The sequence below is a fragment of the Silurus meridionalis genome, chromosome 8 (assembly GCF_014805685.1).
Source record: "Silurus meridionalis isolate SWU-2019-XX chromosome 8, ASM1480568v1, whole genome shotgun sequence".
In the NCBI taxonomy this organism is placed as follows: domain Eukaryota; kingdom Metazoa; phylum Chordata; class Actinopteri; order Siluriformes; family Siluridae; genus Silurus; species Silurus meridionalis.
Genome location: NC_060891.1, coordinates 8453353 through 8471972, shown reverse-complemented (window position 1 = coordinate 8471972; position 18620 = coordinate 8453353). Strand labels below are relative to the sequence as shown.

General features: G+C 36.0%; 1 protein-coding gene across 2 annotated transcripts in view; it reads left to right on the top strand.

Annotated features, from left to right (window-relative positions):
* The window catches only part of LOC124390391 (formin-like), an 87942-nt gene that overhangs the window by 31813 nt on the left and 37509 nt on the right, over positions 1-18620 (top strand). The window contains exons 1-5 of one of the 2 annotated variants that reach the window (XM_046856295.1): positions 3163-5660; positions 6408-6528; positions 8461-8522; positions 11378-12093; positions 13902-14043. In XM_046856295.1, coding sequence (XP_046712251.1) covers positions 3918-5660; positions 6408-6528; positions 8461-8522; positions 11378-12093; positions 13902-14043 — 2784 coding nt within the window. In that variant the 5' untranslated portion in view covers positions 3163-3917. Of the gene's footprint in view, positions 1-3162; positions 5661-6407; positions 6529-8460; positions 8523-11377; positions 12094-13901; positions 14044-18620 lie in introns of those variants that run through there. The other variant, XM_046856296.1, reaches the window with a different exon arrangement.

The window sequence follows — 18620 nt, the reverse complement described above, 5'->3', positions numbered from 1 at the left end:
ACAAAATCCAAAACTGTGTGAAAAGGTGTTTGCCCACTGTTAAAAGTGTTGTTTATCACACCTGAGTTCAATTTCTCTAGCCACACCCAGGCCTACTGCCACACCTGTTCGCAATCAAAAAATCTCCTAAATAGGACCTGCCTGACGAAAGATCCTCAAAAGCTAGACATCATGCTGAGATCCAAAGAAATTCTGAAACAAAGGAGAAAGAAAGTTATTAAGATCTATCAGTCTGGAAAAGGTTATAAAGCCATTTCTAAAGCTTTCACACCACTTTATCTTGAAGTGGAATCTGGGTTGAGTCATTTTGCAGGTTCTCTCACATCTGAAAGATCCAGTTTTCTGTGGAGAGTTAAACTCAAGAAGCACAAATATGGATGGGACTGTAATTAATATAACCAGTCTGTTACAATGGTTAAATGCTGCATTTGGCATGAACAGTTTTGCATGCAAGTGTCCCTCAGAACACAATTGATAATTTTACAATGATGGAACTATAATTAATGGACATCTGGTTACCCAGATGAGTTTGGTTTCCCTTTGAGACTGGTTATTTTTAAGATTTCTTCCTCATACCATCTCAGGGAGCTTTTATTGGCCACTAAGTTATGATGCTAAAATGAATAGTCTATATAATCTTTTTGATTCTGCAAACATCTTGTTTCTGTTTTTTTTTTTATCTTACATATTCCTAATTAATCATTTTGTAATAAATGAATTCCTTTAAGCCTGAGTATATCTACAAAACATTAAATAGTTTTTATTTGTATTTGTGTTATTAACTGGGGTTAGCTAAATCTAGATCTATAACAAATTGTCTTTGTATTTCATATTTCAACATTTCAGCCTGAAAATAACCATGTAGCATTGTACATTGTATTTAGATGAGTTAAGGAAGGTGAGACATTACAATAATTACTATTTTAAAAATTATAAAACAAATTACAACACCTACTCCTCTTTGCATGCCTTTTTAAGCTGGTAGGACAGTATCATACTTTGTTTGGGTGTGGAGTTACACCCAAGCACAGATAAGCACATAGGCATTTTACATTTCTACATATTCTGAAACATAATAGGTATATCCTTAGTGCATCCATCTAACAGTGCTTTAAATTATATTTAAAACAGAAGAAGAAGAATATCTGTTGTTTTTTTAGCAGTATATAATAAATTATTGGCAGCCTACATTATAGAATGACAGAATGGTTTGTATTTCATTAAATCCAGCTTTCTCAGTTCAGTTCAGACTTGATTTGGCTGATTGTCAGGTGGAATGAATGGCATGTCACTAGCAATTGTAAAAGATGTTAAAGACAATACTTGCCTTTTTCAGTGGAAAATGCATACCTATATTTAGCATTTCCAGACTGTTTATAGCTGAGGCTAAATGTTTATGTACAACTAGGTAAAATATATTCAAACTCAATTTTTCACATTTTATGTTGCCCTACAAGTCCTGTGTTGTCAGTTATGGTGTCTAATTTATATCTACAGGAGGACGTTTTATAATAATAAATAAGAGCCATCTTAATTACAGATTGGTCAAAATGTGGTATTTGATGGTATTCATTTTAATATTATTTTGTATGCTCTTTGCTTCTGACAAAACTGGTGTAACTGTAGAGACACACTTTTTAATTTAGTCACACAAATTGCATGAGTGTGAGGTCAGGACATTATTATGGCTTACCAGTCTTGGAGTTGGGGCATTCCCTCTCCACACTTTCAGGATAATGTAAAGTAGGAATCTCTAAATAGTTGATGTACATATTTGGTTCTTGATGCCTCTAAGTTCTCCAATATTGTTTTGTCTTAGGTTTCAGTTTAAACTTTTGGAACAGTTTATCAATTGTGCCTCTTTTGGGAATTATGCAATGGCTGTGTGGTCCAACGATTTTTAGATTACCTCATGGTACCATCAGTTGTTTGGAAATTGCTCCAAAGGATCCAAACGTGTAGTGCTCTTGACTGATTTGCTTAGATTTTCCCATGATTTCAACAGCAAAATAGTTAAAAAGTGCACTATTTCTAAAGCAAGACCTTTTAACTTAAAATTATGAATCATTTTCTGAATCTTGTAGTCTGTTTAAAGAGATTGTGTATGTAAACATTTGACTACAATACACTGGTATTTTTTATAAACTGAATTATAGCTGAAATAAATCTGTCTGAATTTGATTGTTATAAAATGACCTTTAATGTGAACAATGTGGATGTGTGATGTGAGAAAGCTCAGATTAGATGTTATAAGATAAATGTACATTTTTGTCCTTAACTTAATCATGTATAATTAATGTATAATAATAACGAAAGTAAATGTTTATTTAGATGCCAGCTCTTATATTGTGTACTCAGACAAGTTGCATTTTGTAAAATAGCAGAAGGAAACATCTGTCATGTTTCTTACATAAGAGCACCATATCACTTTAATAAGAGCCCAGGATTTAAATATATGTTGCAATGCCAAATTTTTTAAACTGATTATTTCTTGAAATATGCTAATGGTATTCAACTTATAGTACAAATTTTCTTTTCTTGGTATCGTTTACATGATTCTATTCTTTATTCTTTCTTTTGTTTACTATTATACAATTATCTTTGTGCATTAATAAAGATCTTAACAGGTTACATTTGATGATAGTATTTAAAGATGTATTTAAATACTATCAGCTCTAAATATAAATTGGCTGGATGATATATGGTGCAGTTCTACAAGAACTACTTTTAAGAAATATGAAACACAAATAAAAAATAAATTACATTGTGACTTTGGAGTTATTTTCAGCAAGATAGACGACTGAGAGAGAGAGAAATCTTTTGTACCAGTAATGCATTGTGGATTTAAATATTAGCACAATGAAGCATTTGCTGTTCTAAAAAAATTTACTAGTGCAGAATGTACTATATTTATATATAATTACATACATCTTTGCCCAAAAGGCTTAATTTCATACATTTGTTCAGTTTAAAAATGTGCAGGTAAACCAAGTTGTTTTTTGTTGTTGTTGTTTTAGCAGTGTGGAATTGTGGCGCTGTAGTGATTTAGTCTTCTGGGCAAAAGCTTAATGCTTTGTACAGGGTTATGCATTACCGCCCACCCCTGAGCCACTGGATTAGCAAGACAGAGAGGGAGGGCAAAAGAGAGAGAGAGAGAGAGAGAGAGAGAGAGAGAAGGAGAGAGAGAGAAGGAGGGGGAAGGGAGGGAGTGACGTAGGTTGTACAGACTGCCATTATGAGGAAGTAAGAATAAGTAATAGGACACCTGGCTGTACGGTCTCTTCCCATGGAGTTGAGAGGGGGGGAAGTGTAGGTAAACCGGTGTGACGCATTCTACACCGAACCTCACTGATATTCACAAAGACAGCGCTAAACTTTCTTTGGTAGACACACAGACTGTTGAATACTTTCAACAAGAAAGAAGAAAGCACAGTGCCAAGAGACTGCCATGCACTGAAATTTTATGCTGAGGACACATTGGACTACACTTGCTGGAGAGAAGTATAGCTTTTTAGCTTCCAGAAAGATTCTTTAAACTTCCAATGTTTTGTAAACAAGCAACATGGCCAGGACTGTCAGTCGGTTTTAACCTAATTTACAGCACTGGATGGTCTGATATTTGCTGAAAGAACTAAACATCATGTTGTGGTAAAGATTTATGTTTTTGTCTTGAAGAGGGCACAGCTCAAATACAGCTTTACCTGCCAAAAGGAAGCAAGATAAGAGGGAGTTTTATTGAGGCTATAATCGAAACACTCTTAGAGTAGGCAAGAAAAACAAGCGGATTTGCTTTCACAAAAGACTTCTCTTTTCCGACCAAAATGTCATATTGGTCTTGATCACACTGAATGCCTACAAAAGAGTGATTGAACAGTTTTATTTTTAAGTGGATTGAAGAAAGCTTTAAAATTCTTGAAATGGATGGGGACAATTCATGTGGGTCATTAATCCATAAGTTATTAGCCTCTCCTAGGTTTGCAAGGACAGACTCTCAGCAGCAAGCAGGGGAGAGTGCTGTGCTTAAGTCCTTCCAGACATTGCCTGAAGAAGAGTCATATCCACACCCTGCTAACTATGGTGATGTTAATAACAGCTTTCTTAATGTTCCTCCAAGTCCAGAAATGAAACATACTCTCAGATCTGGGCTAACAGTTAAACAGTTCAATACTGAGTTCTATAAGGAGGAGAACTCTCTCTTTCCAAGTTGGAGAAGGCCTTTTTCTTCTTCCATTAATGTTTTTCCAGACTCAGATGTGGTTCAAGTTACCAGAGTGGAGACCTACAGTGACAATGAAAATGAGGAGGAAGATGAAGGGAGTCTTGGCCAGCATGAAGAGTCTAGAAATCATCATGCAAGGGAGAGTGATGTGTCTAAAACAAGTTTAAACTTTCCATTTCTCACAGATTTGGAGTCTACAAGTAAAGATGGTGTATCTATTTTGAACAGGACATTTTCCAATAAGAGTTCTGACAGTCAGCAGGACTCCTCTCCAGGCCTTCTTGGGGATTCTTATCTACATAGTGGAGCAGACAGCATTGAAGTAGAAATGGGTTTAGATATGTCATCTGCCAAAGATCACATATTCAGGGAACAAACCAATCTAGTTTTGCCTGGAGATTGTAGTGCTGATGGACATACAGTTTCTCCATCCAGGACTGAAGGCTCTCTTCCTGTTTCTCCATCTATGTCTGAAGACTCTGTTCTTCTTTCTCCTGGCAGGACTGAAGACTATTTTCCTATTTCTCCATATAGGACTGAGGACTCTCTTCATGTGCCTTTAGCTTGCGAGTCTCCCATTAAGCTAACATTAGAGTCTCCAGCTATACCAACAACAGATGGAAATGCTTTGGACTCCTCATCGATTTCAGAAAAGCAAAATTCCGATCAAGACAAGAGTTGGGGAACACGAAAATTTATTTTCATCGGGTTAGAGTCTCACAGCCCAATAAACGATACCTTTCCTATCTTAGCTCTTCAACCAAAGGACCCTTTATCCTTGGATCAGAAAGAGTCCCTAAATTATGTCATGCCAAGTGCCACTTCTCCTTCACAAGACATTAAAGAGGACATGTCTGCCACCAAGAAAACCATCACAAATCATTCCACAACTCTCTCTCCCAAATCACTCTCGTTAACATCCAAGGAACCCTTCCAGTTGCCAGCCCTTTTCAGTGGTTTACGGGTACTAAAGAAAGGTGCTGTAGGAGAGGATAGAGAGACTCTGTCTGAGATCAAGCAAAAAGATACAGATCGGGCATTGCTGAGTCTTAAACAGCATGTCAACAAAGCTAAACTGAAACAGCACCAGGCAAGCACTTCTACACACAAAAAGGGAGCTGATTCAAAAGAAAAGTCTGAGTCTAAGAACCAGTGGCGCCGATTGATACATTTTGATGACATCCGCAGTGAGGAGAGTGCAGAAAAAGGCCCAAAGGACACAGAAGCCCTTATTACAGGAGACAAAGGATTAGCAAAAGATACAACAGGAGAGTCTTTAAAGTTTTTGTCTAAGCCCTTATTAAACAACACTGTAGATGTTTCAGTGGATCTAGAGGCTGTCAAGAAGAAAATAAAAAATGAAAGAGAGTTGCTGAAATCCATCTTTGAGAAACCTCTAACTAAATCACCTAGCATTGACAAGAGTCCAGGAGAAGGCAAAGTATGTATCACTTAATTTATTTACCAGTACGAATGACAAATCCTTGAATTGCATCCTTAGTTGCTATAAGCTATGGCCACTGCCCAGGCTAGTTGTAGTCATCAGTCTATGACTACTATAGCTAGCCTAAATAACAGTCTATGATATTGTAGTTATATGACATATAACTTTATTGTAATTTTACATATTCTAAACTTTGTGTCCTGTCTCTCAACCTACTGTGCATGAGGCAAGGATAATGAATATAATCAGGATAATTGGTGTTATAAGTCATTAGGCACTGAAACTGGTGTTGAAATTGTTTCTGAAACATTTTCCTTTTTTTTTGTATCAAGCATATAAAAATACATTTATTGAAGATTGTTTTTAAATCCATATGAGTTTCAAAAATGTAGTTATTATTTAATTGCTACATCACTGTGAGCTGCAGTGACCAGAAACCAAATAATGGAATATGGAACATATTTTGAATACAGAGTCGCCTATTCTTTTAATGTTTATCTAAATAAACAAGTAACAGGTATACTAAAATTATCCAACAAAGAAAAAAATGCTTTGGATACTGTTGAGGATTACTACTTCAAGCTGTCAAAAAAGAAAAGTAGTGGGGCAAAACATGGCATATACAATTAAATACAAGTTTGTGTAGACAAAGCTATATATTAGCTGTATAGGTGGCAACAAAGTTTTAAAACTTAATCTATAACCTTTTATAACATTGTCTTAACCGATTTCTTTTCTTCCAAGACTGAGCTGTCCTCCCCAGGAGATAATGATGACAGGACACCTGGGAGACTTCAAGCAATATGGCCCCCACCCAAGCCAAAGGATGAAGAAGAGAAAGTGGGACTCCGTTACACCGAAGCAGGTCAGATCATTTATCTATATACAGAAACATGCTTAAGACTTCTTTGACTGTTTGCCCTTACACAAGGCATTCTTCAGTCAAGACACCTCTCACATTATAATCTACTTCCATGTTGCTGAAAGCAGAAAGAAAACTTTGGATTTGAGTGGTAAAATCAATTGCTAAAAGAAAATTAGCTGGACAAAATCGATGGCACCGTTGCATTTGATTATTTATGTAATATAATGCATTCCTTAACACAGTGCTAAATTTACAGGGTATTGTATCCAAATGACTTTTATTTTATTTTAGAGTATGATAATTACATTTAAATGTTTGTTTCTCTAAATTACTTATATTTTACATTGAAAATGCATTGCATAGCTGAAAATTTCCCCTGCTTTTATTTAAAAGAAGTATGAATGCAAAACCAGTTTCACTGAGAAGTTCACTGTATGTAAAGTAGCCATAGCACTTTAGAAGTGTAACTACTTATGGAGTATAAAAGGAGGGCCAAGGGGTAGAATAAAGGGCACATCTTTAGCACATAGTCTATACCCTGCAATTACTGATGTGGCTATTGTGCATAGGCTCATACTCGACCATGTAGATAGAAATCACTGTTTAATTGGATTCTTTTAGTTGTAATTCATGTTTCCTTGTGCCTTCATGCCTTCGTAAAAATACATTGGTGAAAAAACCCACAATGGGGCATCAAGCGTTTAGTCTAGTCTATGATAACAATAATTAGCCTAGCAAATTGTGCTAACTATCATTAAAATGATAGTAACTTGTTTTGAATCATAGAAATCAGCCATTAAATATGATCACACTGTACTACTGCAGACAACGTACAGCATAAGAAGTGAAGAATAGCTCATTATTATTGCTGTAATTGTTCATCATAAAATGCTTGTATGGTAATTGTTAGAATAATTACCATAGAAAGCTCAAATCGAATTACTACTACTGGAATTATCTACTAAATTACTGATTTGTTGAAATATACCAAAAGGCTTCTTTGAGTCAAGTAGCATGGATTGATATCATGGCTGCATTTCTGGAAATATTTTAATGCTAACAGTCAGATCACACCAGCACTGGTTTAAAAGTCATTTATTCCCCTTACTCCACATTCACTGGAAGACAAATGAACATCAGGTTGATGGATCATGATGGCATTTTTCTCCATCATTATGAAACACCAATGAGGGAATAGGTTTAGTAAATCAGTCAAGTACAGTTCCAGAAACTTGTTGTAGCATTGGACCACAAAACTTTTTTTTATTTTTATAGGTTTTGTAATCCAATACCTTACTTACACATATTGTTTCTTTTAAATTGTCACACAACTGCAGAGTCAGTCTTTTTAGGCACAGGTTTGAGATCTGATCTGATGATGAACATGATGAAACTTTGTTTTTGGATTTATTTAGTGATGATTTTCTTCTGGAAATCAGGAGAGTGTGGTGTTTTTCATTTGAGATTTGCTTAGGATAATATAATGTATTTACATAAATAAATATATTAAATACTATTAATTCAATGTATTTACATAAATAAATACATTAAATAATATTAATTATTTTCACGCTTATCCTTCCTGTCGGTGAAAGTATGATCAAATGTTTTTTGGTGTCGGAGAATTCCCCTTGCTCTCTTTCTTTCTCAATTTACTTCCAAAGCGACTTACAACTGAGCAGGGGAGTGTTTTAGGGCTTTTTGCTCAAGGGCCCAGCAGTGGCAGCTTGGTGGTGGTGGGATTTGAACTTGTGATCTTCTGATCCAAAGCCCAATGCCTTAACCACTGAGCTACCACCTCTTCACCATTTCTCTCCATTCTGCATGTGTGTCTGTCATCTCATACTTTTACTGTTTCTTAAGGAGATTGACAGAATTTTTTGCAACTCTACTCTTCTACTCTACACTTTTCAATTTGAACTGTTCTTCCAGAACACCAGGCTGCTCTTCTGCAGCTGAAGAGAGAATGTAAAGTGGAAGTAGAAAATCTGAAGGTAAGACCTACATTTTTTTATCTTAGTTCCATTTAGAAAATGTAGTACGCTCAATAGGCACTAGATGTCAGCATACACAATTGATTCCACAGGTCATATCACAATTTGCTGTATGCTCAGTCCTGATTTCCTGCGCAAAACTAGTACAAGTTTGAGGTACTGCATCATAACGCAGGAGTAATTATAGGAGTAATTATATATATATATATATATATATATATATATATATATATATATATATATATATATATATATATATATATATATATATAAAAATTATAGCCAGCAAATGCAGGTTTACGTAAAGTTTATTGTGCTATTGTAACCACAGCAGGGGTTCTCACACTTTTTGGGGCACGGAAATCCTTCCAGGGGAGAAATTTTCACATGTATTTAAATTATAACATTATTATTATTATTATTATTATTATTATTATTACCATATTTTTTGTATTTTCAATTATAACAGTCATTAAGCATATGCTTGCTACAATATGTACTCTTTGAGGCCATTGAATCTATTGCAAAAAAGATTTAACCTAAATTCTTTAAACCTGTTATATGTTTTGTAATAATTCAGTTTTTATGATAACAAATTTACAATATCATTTTTTACAATCAAATGATTTTAATTAATAAATAATTTTAATGCTTTTTCTTTTTTTTATATAATATAATAATATATAACAAATATTTAATAGAATTGTTATAATGAATTACACAATCACACAATATACTGTATCATTGCTACTACTGCATCTACCCTAGTAGTAGAAGTTACTCTCATAGAAGCTCTGGAGATAAAGTTCATGTGTCTAAGCCTCCTTATAGTAAGACGGCAAATGTGATGCACTACATCCATCATGCGTGCTTTGGTATGTTTTTAAAACTTATTGAATAGCTTTTAATAACTTTTGTGGTTTAATGTTCACAGACAGTAGTCTATTTGAATGTTCACAGACACTAGCCATTTCTATCAAATTTGCTACATTTTGTGACGTTTCACGTTATACAGTTAATTCAGTTGTTATGGCTGGATTATAAAATCATCACAAAATCATAGTGTTCTAAAAAAAAAAATTCTGACCCCCCCAGGCTACAGGTCATAGACCTTTCAAGGGTCCCTAGATCATACTTTGAGAACCCCTGACTCATAGCACTAGCAGAATTAACTAAAGAAGCCATAGTGGACTTATAGTTTCAGATGGAGATCTATCTCCAGCTAGCTCCTCATATGAATCAAGATCAAAGTTTACAAGCTGGATGTGTCCTGACATTCCATCCATAGAAATTACAGTCAAAACCATTACTATTCTATATGGCAACTTTTTAAAATTATTTATTTGAGATACGCCAAAAAATAGGTTAGAATGAATTCCCATTGAATTCCCATTGTGCACCCCGTACTGATGTATCTGCTGCAGAAAATGTCCAATTCATTGTTTATGCTGCTAAATGGCAATTTCAAATGCTCTTCCACAGAAATATCAGGAGAGAGAATATTTCTGATACAGTTTTTTTTTACATCCTTTCTTTATGTTCTAAAAGTGATTTACATATGTAATGACAGACATTGACACATTAGAGGTTAGCACTCCGGTCTGGTTTTCTAAACAAATTAAGCCAGATTGAGTAGACCTTGTCAAATATGTTTAGATTGTCAGCGTGTATTGCTTAATAAAACTGTTTTTCACAGTCACCGGTGTTGAACTCAAGCCACCCATATGGAATAAAATTGCTTTGTTGAAGTAACTGTTAGTTTTAGTCTATTGGGAACACTTTTGTGTGTAACGCTATCCATGCATTCTTTGTTATAAAATATTAAACTATTAATTGAATAATATGTCTCTGGAAAGAGTTAAAAATATGCTGGCCAAGATAAGCCATTAGAGAGGCTTCAAACCATATGTTCTGTAGCATTTATTTTTTTTGCAGTCTTTTTACATGTCATTGAGGATGATTAATGTTACCCTATGTAGCCACATCTATTGTGTCATAGCATGTTGTTTGTCACAGGCCCATTCGGTTTGAGGGAAAACAAAATGGAGATGTTTAGCACTGACAAGCAGAGCGCTGAAAGACAGGAACATGCCTCATTGGGTTCTTCATAGACTACATTATAATAAGAAACATGTGGAAATCATATAAAACATTTGTTGTTTTTCATATTTCAACAGACCAAAAATATTTTTGCATTTACTTTCATGGTTGAAACTTGATAATATTACCACAGCCTAGAAGAGTAGGAAGCTGAAGCAACTTGAATTGATATAGCTGAAAGTGTTAAAGATTACTAAAACGTCAATTTTGCACTATGGGTGATATTATCATATCATTCTAATAAAATATTGTTTATCTTCTATAACACTATATGATAGTGTTTTTATGGCAATTTGTAAGATAAATGGTCCATTCTAATTTTTTTAAATTGCTGCATGCTTTATAAATCTTCATGATTATTGCTCAAGCAGAAAACAGGATTGCATTAGCAGAAACATTATTTCTAGGCCTTCCTTTAATTAATGTGTTTTAGATGAATGTCTATTCTTTCATATTCTGATGTTTCAATTGAAAAAAGTTTTACAGATTAGAACTGTCAGTAAAGTCTTCACAATGTAATAATGTGTAATTTTTGTTTTTGTTGGCTGGCTTAAGATACATTTCAGGTTCATTGGACTTGTTATACTACTAGTAGACTACAAAAGATCTGGTGATCTTAGTGTTTAAATAATATTTCATGTATTAGCCATCTTTTTATTGCTAAGTTGCTTTATGGCATGAATGATTGTCATCACATTATCACTGTCTACTAACACGAATATCTGTCAAATATCTATACCCGCATACAATTCCAGGCTGAGTTTGAGCTCAAGGTCTTCCGTCTGCGTGGAGAGCATGCAGTGTCTATTTCCCGGCTGCAAGAAACCATTACTAGAATTGAGCAGGAGCGAGGCTATACACGGGGCAAGCGAAAAGTGCGTGATGCTTGTGTGTCCACAGAAGACGACGCATCCCTCAAAACATATCGTAATGTTTGCATACAAACTGACCGGGAAACTTTTTTGAAGACTTCAGAAAGTGAGAGCACCAAGCCTGTTCAAAGCCTGCCACGAAAACTTGACCTAGATTCAATTACCCAAAATCTAGGTGTGGTACCTGGAGCTCCACCTCTACCACCTCCTCCTCTGCTTGGCCAATTACATGTCCCACCAGCTTCGGGTCCAACACCTCCGCCCCCACCACCACTGCCACCTCTGCCCCCACCACCACCACCACCTCTACCTGGATCAACATCACCACCCGCTCCACCTCCTTTACCTGGAGCTGGAAGTGCACCACCCCCACCTCCTCCACCCCTTCCTGGAGCCGGTCCTCCTCCTCCTCCTCCTCCTCCTCCACCTGGTATGCCTGGAGCACCACCCCCACCTCCACCCTTTCCAGGGTTTGGCCCCCCACCTCCTTTGCCGACCTTTGGGACACCGATGGAAAAACCCCCACGCAAACCAGCAATAGAACCTGCATGTCCCATGAAGCCTCTCTACTGGACTCGAATTCAGGTTCAGGACAGCAAGTAAGGACACTTAAATATCTCATTTTGAAAGCACACACACAGACACAATAATGTGTACATACCTCACAAATATTAGGGAAAATGGAGTACTTGTTTTAAAGTGCCTGTAGTTTATACAGCTGGAGGGCTTGGAGTGCAGCACAGGAGTTCTATGGACTCCTGTTACAGTAAGTAGGATTAAGACAGGACAGCACTGCCTTAGTGTCCTTCATCACTCAAGTCTAGAGGTATCAGGGCTAAACTCACTTTTCATGTTAGTCATCAGTGCTAAGGTTGTATTTATTTTTTATACATAAACATATAAATATAGATTTGTTTTTATGTGTACTGAGAACACATCATTACACCCCATAAATCATGATATTAGTCTTCAACGCTAGTCTTTGAGTTGCACTCCTCACAAAGAAACCTTCAAAGGTAAAATTTTAAAATGTGTAAACATTGGCTCATCTCCAGCGAAATACTTTCAAGTTGAGGAAAGAACTAAGATGCATTAGAGCGTTTTAAAGCAGTGGGACAAATGGTAGGCAAAGTTAAAATTCCCATCACATCCGTTTCAACAATACTGCTAGAAACCAGTTTCTCCAAATGCTTCAGATTAGTCTCACTTTTCCTTAATTGAATCACTGGCAGCATGGCTGATTGCTATGGTATTCTATCCGTGACCAACTACTTGACCCTTTTATGTACTTTAAAACCTCGTTTCTCGGTTGTAAAATCTTTTACTCAATCACAAACACACCCTGCCAAAGCTCTCCTTAATGTCAAGGCAGCTCATTATGTGAGGTAAGCTCTGCTCAGATTATATCCCTAAAGCTTCAAATAAACAGATTTGAATTAAAATCTTAGGTTTATAGCAATGAGTTTACTCTGATATGTAATCATCTACAGTATATAGTAACTGCTCCTTTACAGTTGTTTGCATGGCAGTGCTACATAATCTAAACATGTTTAAAAAGCATGCTGATTTGCATGGTGAGGAATTGATTAAGAAGCAAGAGGTGTTTATTATTATATATTATTTAATATTAATCAAAAAAGAATTGGTTGTAAAAAAATATATATTTTTTTACTATTCAATGAATTTTGCACAGTGTCTGGTGAATAGTCTTGAACCCACATTCTTTACACAAATGATAACAATACATCCTAAAGAATCGGTTCCATTAAACTGTCCTATGTGGCATAAGATTTATGCCTTTCTAAGCCCTCTCTGGCTTTTCCTCAGTCAGGAGCACTTTACATGAGCAGATGGAGATGAACTGCTGTATTATCTGAAGTTTTGATTCCCTCCCCCCCATTCTGGAGGAAGAGACAAAAAGGAAGGTAGCAGAGTCAATGAGGGCAATGTTAGTTTCCCCCCTGCTCCTGACTAGGCAGCCTGTTTGTATTAAACATGTTACTGAGCAACAGGCCAACTCAAATACCTCTCATTCATAATGACGCAGTCATTTTGGAGGAGACAGTGGTTCTGTCCAGACAAATGCAATGCTTCTGGAAGAACACTTGAATCATCTCTCTGTGACACGTGTGGGACAAAATCTTTTCAGAACTTTTTCTTTTTTATGCTCACTTTTACAATAAAATAACACATTTCTCCTCATCTCGCAAAGCTTAAAAAAACTTTGGATAAACATTTTAAGCATAAAAAATTGTTGTTTACAGCAGGGAGAGAACAGCATGCCTAATCTGCTCTTTATAATCCTCCCTTACTCTGTCACAAACCGTTGTTCTTTTGCTGTCTGAAACGTAACATATTTCTACATGCTTTTTGTACAGTTAAATGGCTGGTGTATCTCTTTTTCCAGTAATAACACATTGTGGGGCTCTCTGGAAGAGCCAGATATTGTTGACACGAAGGAGTTTGAAGAGCTTTTCTCCAAAGCTACGCTGCAGCCGAAGAAGAAGCCTCTTTCCGACACATATGAGGAGAAGCCCAAAGCCAAGAAGGTATGTCTTCTCCTCCCACTCCAACATGTTTGGACCAAATTAAGAGGTTAAGGTTTCTACTTTCATCCTGTAATGGCCAGTCATCAGTTTGAAGGCTTGTTATATTTGCTGTCCCTTAACTGAACTGGACACAAAACGCACACAAAATATGCAGTATAGTCATTTATTCCATATAATTGATAGAAGTACTTTATTACTACCACTAGAGGGTATTTGGGGCTCATTTCAAATCATATTTCCGCACCATTATTCATTATTTCTGCACTTATTGGTGCTGTCATGACACAGTTTTCCATCTTGCACTCTTTGTTTTGTTTTACGTTATACTTTTTAAAGTTGCACATTGGCACCAACCAAAACCCAGTTCTAGTGAGCACATAAAGTATTTCCAATTCTGATTCCAAAACAGTGTAATTGAAAACATGCCTATATTATACATTATACAGTTTTTTTGAAGACCATTAGGCATGGCCCACAGCACTCTGCATAATTGCAGTTTCTTTACATTGTCCATGTTATATTTAAGATATAAAAGCTGAATATCTAAATCTCATTTAAACACCTCTTCACATTTCTTCATAACCAATTTCAAAGGCAAGCTTTTCCATAAAGTCACTGACTTAAAACAATTACATTTTTTTTTTTAGTATAATTAATAGAGTTTATAGATAATTAAAACTTCTAGATCTCTATTTGCATTAAATATTATTTAAATGTGGCTGTTCTATACGAGGAATACAATACTTTGGCACTTGCTATTATAGGAAAATAATCACCTACAGGTGGAAACTGCACAACATAACACAGTTATTGATTATTTTCCTATAACAGCATACCCTGTTGTGTTTTAGTCCTCATTTATATGACTTGACTCATAAACACTCTGTTGTCAGGGTGTACATACAGACGTTAAGGCTCAACCAAAGAACCAATTAAGGGGTATTGTGATGTTGCATTGTCACTGTGGTGCAGTTTGTGGTGTTTTTAAGGAACTTATAGCGCAAAAAAAAAACACTCTCTTGTCTATATGATATATTACTGGTAGACCAATATAAAAATAGACTGATATGTTTGGCCGGAATATTGAACGTTAATACTGAAGACATCCAAACTAAGAAAGAACATTGATGTAAATATGTAGTAAACAAAAACAGTGTTTAAATGTTTTTATATTTTAGATTGTCGAAAGTAGTTTATGCTCAAGGCATTCTCTCTTTAGATTATTGAGGTAGTCACCTAGAATGGTCTTTCAAATATCCTGAGGAGTTTTCAGAGGTTTTCATTGCTTGTTGGCTGCTTTTCCTTTACTTTCCTGTTCATCTTATCCCAAATCATGTCATCTAAATTTTGATTAGGGATTGTGAAGGCCAGGTCATTTGATGTAGCATTTCATCACTCTCCTTCTTGGAGAAATGTATTTTGCATAACCTAGAGGGTTGTTTTTCATTGTAGTGTTGGAAAACAAATGATTGTCCCATTAAGTACAAAACTTGTGTGCCCTCGATTTTGACTAAATCACCAACAGTGTTACCAGTTAAGCAACCCCACATCATCACACCTCCTCCTCCATACTTAGCTTGTTTGGAACCCCACATTCAGGAGGTGTGGGCAAATATTTGGTACTGTGTGTGTGTGTGTGTGTGTGTGTGTGTGTGTGTGTGTGTGTGTGTGTGTCAGAGGCAGGCCGTGCATTTTACACCTAGGCTATTAATGGTGTCATACCTGAATCAATCCACCTTTAAATAACATCATTATGACATCACAGTTATAGAAACTATCAATATTATACAAAAATGGAGTATAACAGAGCGCTGTATAATAGACAGGAATCTCATACAGCCAGAATGAATGCCATTACTAAAGCAAGAAACCCAATAAACACAAATCATCTTTGGCCGATTATTAACCCTATAAAATTACCCAGGTTTTCTGTATTATTTGGCGTTTTTCCACGCATTACCAGGGATTTGAACTTAAGGTAAACTGTATGTTTTTATGCAACTTTATGCAACAGCAAAGAAAATGCAAAAGTAGAAATAGTTCATAAAAAAACTTAACAACTGTTTTGAACTATTTTGGCTGACCTTTTCTCATGATTTCCATGATGTTTTTCTTGAAAAGTATGTCTTGTCTTTGCAAGTATTTGTGACCAAATCAATTTATTTTCCTCTGTCAACCAAATCGGAATGAGAAAAGTTATTCAATCCGCACAAATATATTTTATCTTGTGAAATTTGCCGCAGTTGCAGTTTGATATCTCTGAGTAGCATGCTCTGACCATTCAATCAAAGAATGAGAAAATGCCAATGTGTTCAAGCAACGTAGAGTTTACACAAAAAAAACACAATGCTCACAGTGCTGGCCTTACAGCAACTAATCTAATCTGAATTCTGCTGAAAAAATCAGCTGGAATCTGATTTTATAGAAACTCCAACATAAACAGGCACTCAGTGATGTGGCTCCTAAATCTTTGAGAGAAAGGCTATGGTGAAGAGAACAGACTATTAGGAATAAATGAATACATATTGATGGACAAAAATATATTAAAACCTAAGTCAGTGATTCTGATAGAATTCAGGCCCAAAAAGAAGTCCTTGCTGGCCCTAGTAGACCTGCATGCACACAGTATGCAGCATGTTATATCTGTCCCAATCAGCACACCTCCTAAAAGATTGTAAAGGTTTAGACTGGTTTGAAAAGATTTTGGCTCCAACACTGACAATGATGTCCCATTTAACAAGTCAGCACTTTGCCTGGCATCCAGACAGCTTAGCTGGCCCTGTCTAGTCCTGCTTAAGATCCATACACATTCTCCTTTTGATCAATCAGTTGGGGCACCAAGTCGCCAATATGTGCACGTCTGTTCACTCTGGCCTCAGAGGTGGCCTCAATTGGCTCAATTTGATTTCAGACACTCTGTGGTCTTTTCAGCTGTCTGTTTCCTAGAATCTCTACACACTGCAAGGCTAACACCTCATCACTCATCACTAGTTTGTTTGCTTTAACATATTGTATATATTCCACTGTTTTTGCCAATAATCTTGCTTTTTTTACAGCAAGGTTGCAGCAGTGTTATGTAAATTTGCTCTCTGTAGTGGTATAATATAGCATAAATCTGTACCATATTTACTGTAAATGCAACATGTCTATGCAGTTTATTATATGCTCAAAATGCTAAGCAACATTTTTGGAAATTATCAGGAAGTTTCTGTTTGGTATGCCTTTTGCTCTTTTGTGTGTTAGCAACCTCTCAAGGAACAACAAATGGAAAATATCATATGATTGAAAAAATCTCTGAGCATAACTTCTCTAGCTTAATTTTTAATATTTAAAGTTCATTGAACTCAATTATATTCAAAAACAAACTTTGGAAAGTAATAAGTAAGGACCATTATCAAGCTTTAACACTGTGTCAGATAAAAGTGACAGATGAACATTGGTGAGGATGTTCTTGGCAAGACCAAGCAATTTCCAAAAGGTCAGCTAAACAAAAGTAGCACGTTTACATCTCCATCTTTTTTTTTATTTTCAATTGTTTATGCTTCAAGGTATAAATAGTTTCCCTTCGTCATCCTTCCAAGAAATGATGGTGACCGGAAAACAAAAGATTTCAGGGTGAAAGAGTGGAGAAATTTCAGAAGGAGGGGGTGGCTGACTCAGACAGACAGACATGGCTCCTTGTCTGTTTCCTGCATTGCCCATCCTTACACTGCAGTATAGGGGGAAAAAAGCCAATAGTAGATAGCAGTCAGGTGTGTCAGGATTGGATCAATGGGAAGAACTGAGGAACAATGTAGTGGACTGCAATGGGGTTTTGTGCATTGGCATCCTCTTTCATGAATACATTAGCAAAGAGTGATGACAGTGCTTGTGTGCATTACCAGCTCTCAAAGTGTTGCCAGATTGGGTCCGGGTCTCTTGCTTGAGGGTTTAAGGCCTTTTTTTTGGTGGAAACTATATTCTGATCATTATGAACGTTGGGTTTGTCCTTGTGGTTTTTTTGGTATCTTAGGTATCCCAACAACAATGCAAATATTGAATGTTTCCTCACATTTTTTTTAACTGAAACAAGTACCTCATCTTTCTACACAACTAAATGAGGTAGTTGTGTAAAGGGGAAGGGGAAAACTAATTAGTTTCATGTGTCCCATTACACGTCGTGCATATTCCTAAGGCCTTCTCTCTTTCTCTTCATTATCATATGAAAGAAAGGGAGATGACATGAAGTAAAGGAAGTCTCTGTCACCTCAACCCACTGGACTCAACCTAATTGCAGGCATGTGGCTTTACTTGTGTCAAAGGCATGAACACAGCCTTTGATGAGACTTAAAACCTTGTTTTTTTTAGCACATTTTTCTTGCTTTGCTGAGTATTGTTAAAAAAACAATGATGCATTATGTAAATTGTGTCCTAATCTAATTCCTTTCTTGTCATAGTAGAGGGCTTAGCATATGTAGCCTTAATACATAAACTTTACACAGCAGTTCTAGTCACTAGATGAATCACATTTAATACACCGTTTGTTTAATGATAATGCTGGTCAAACAAACAGACGTTTTAATTGGTTCTGACTCACA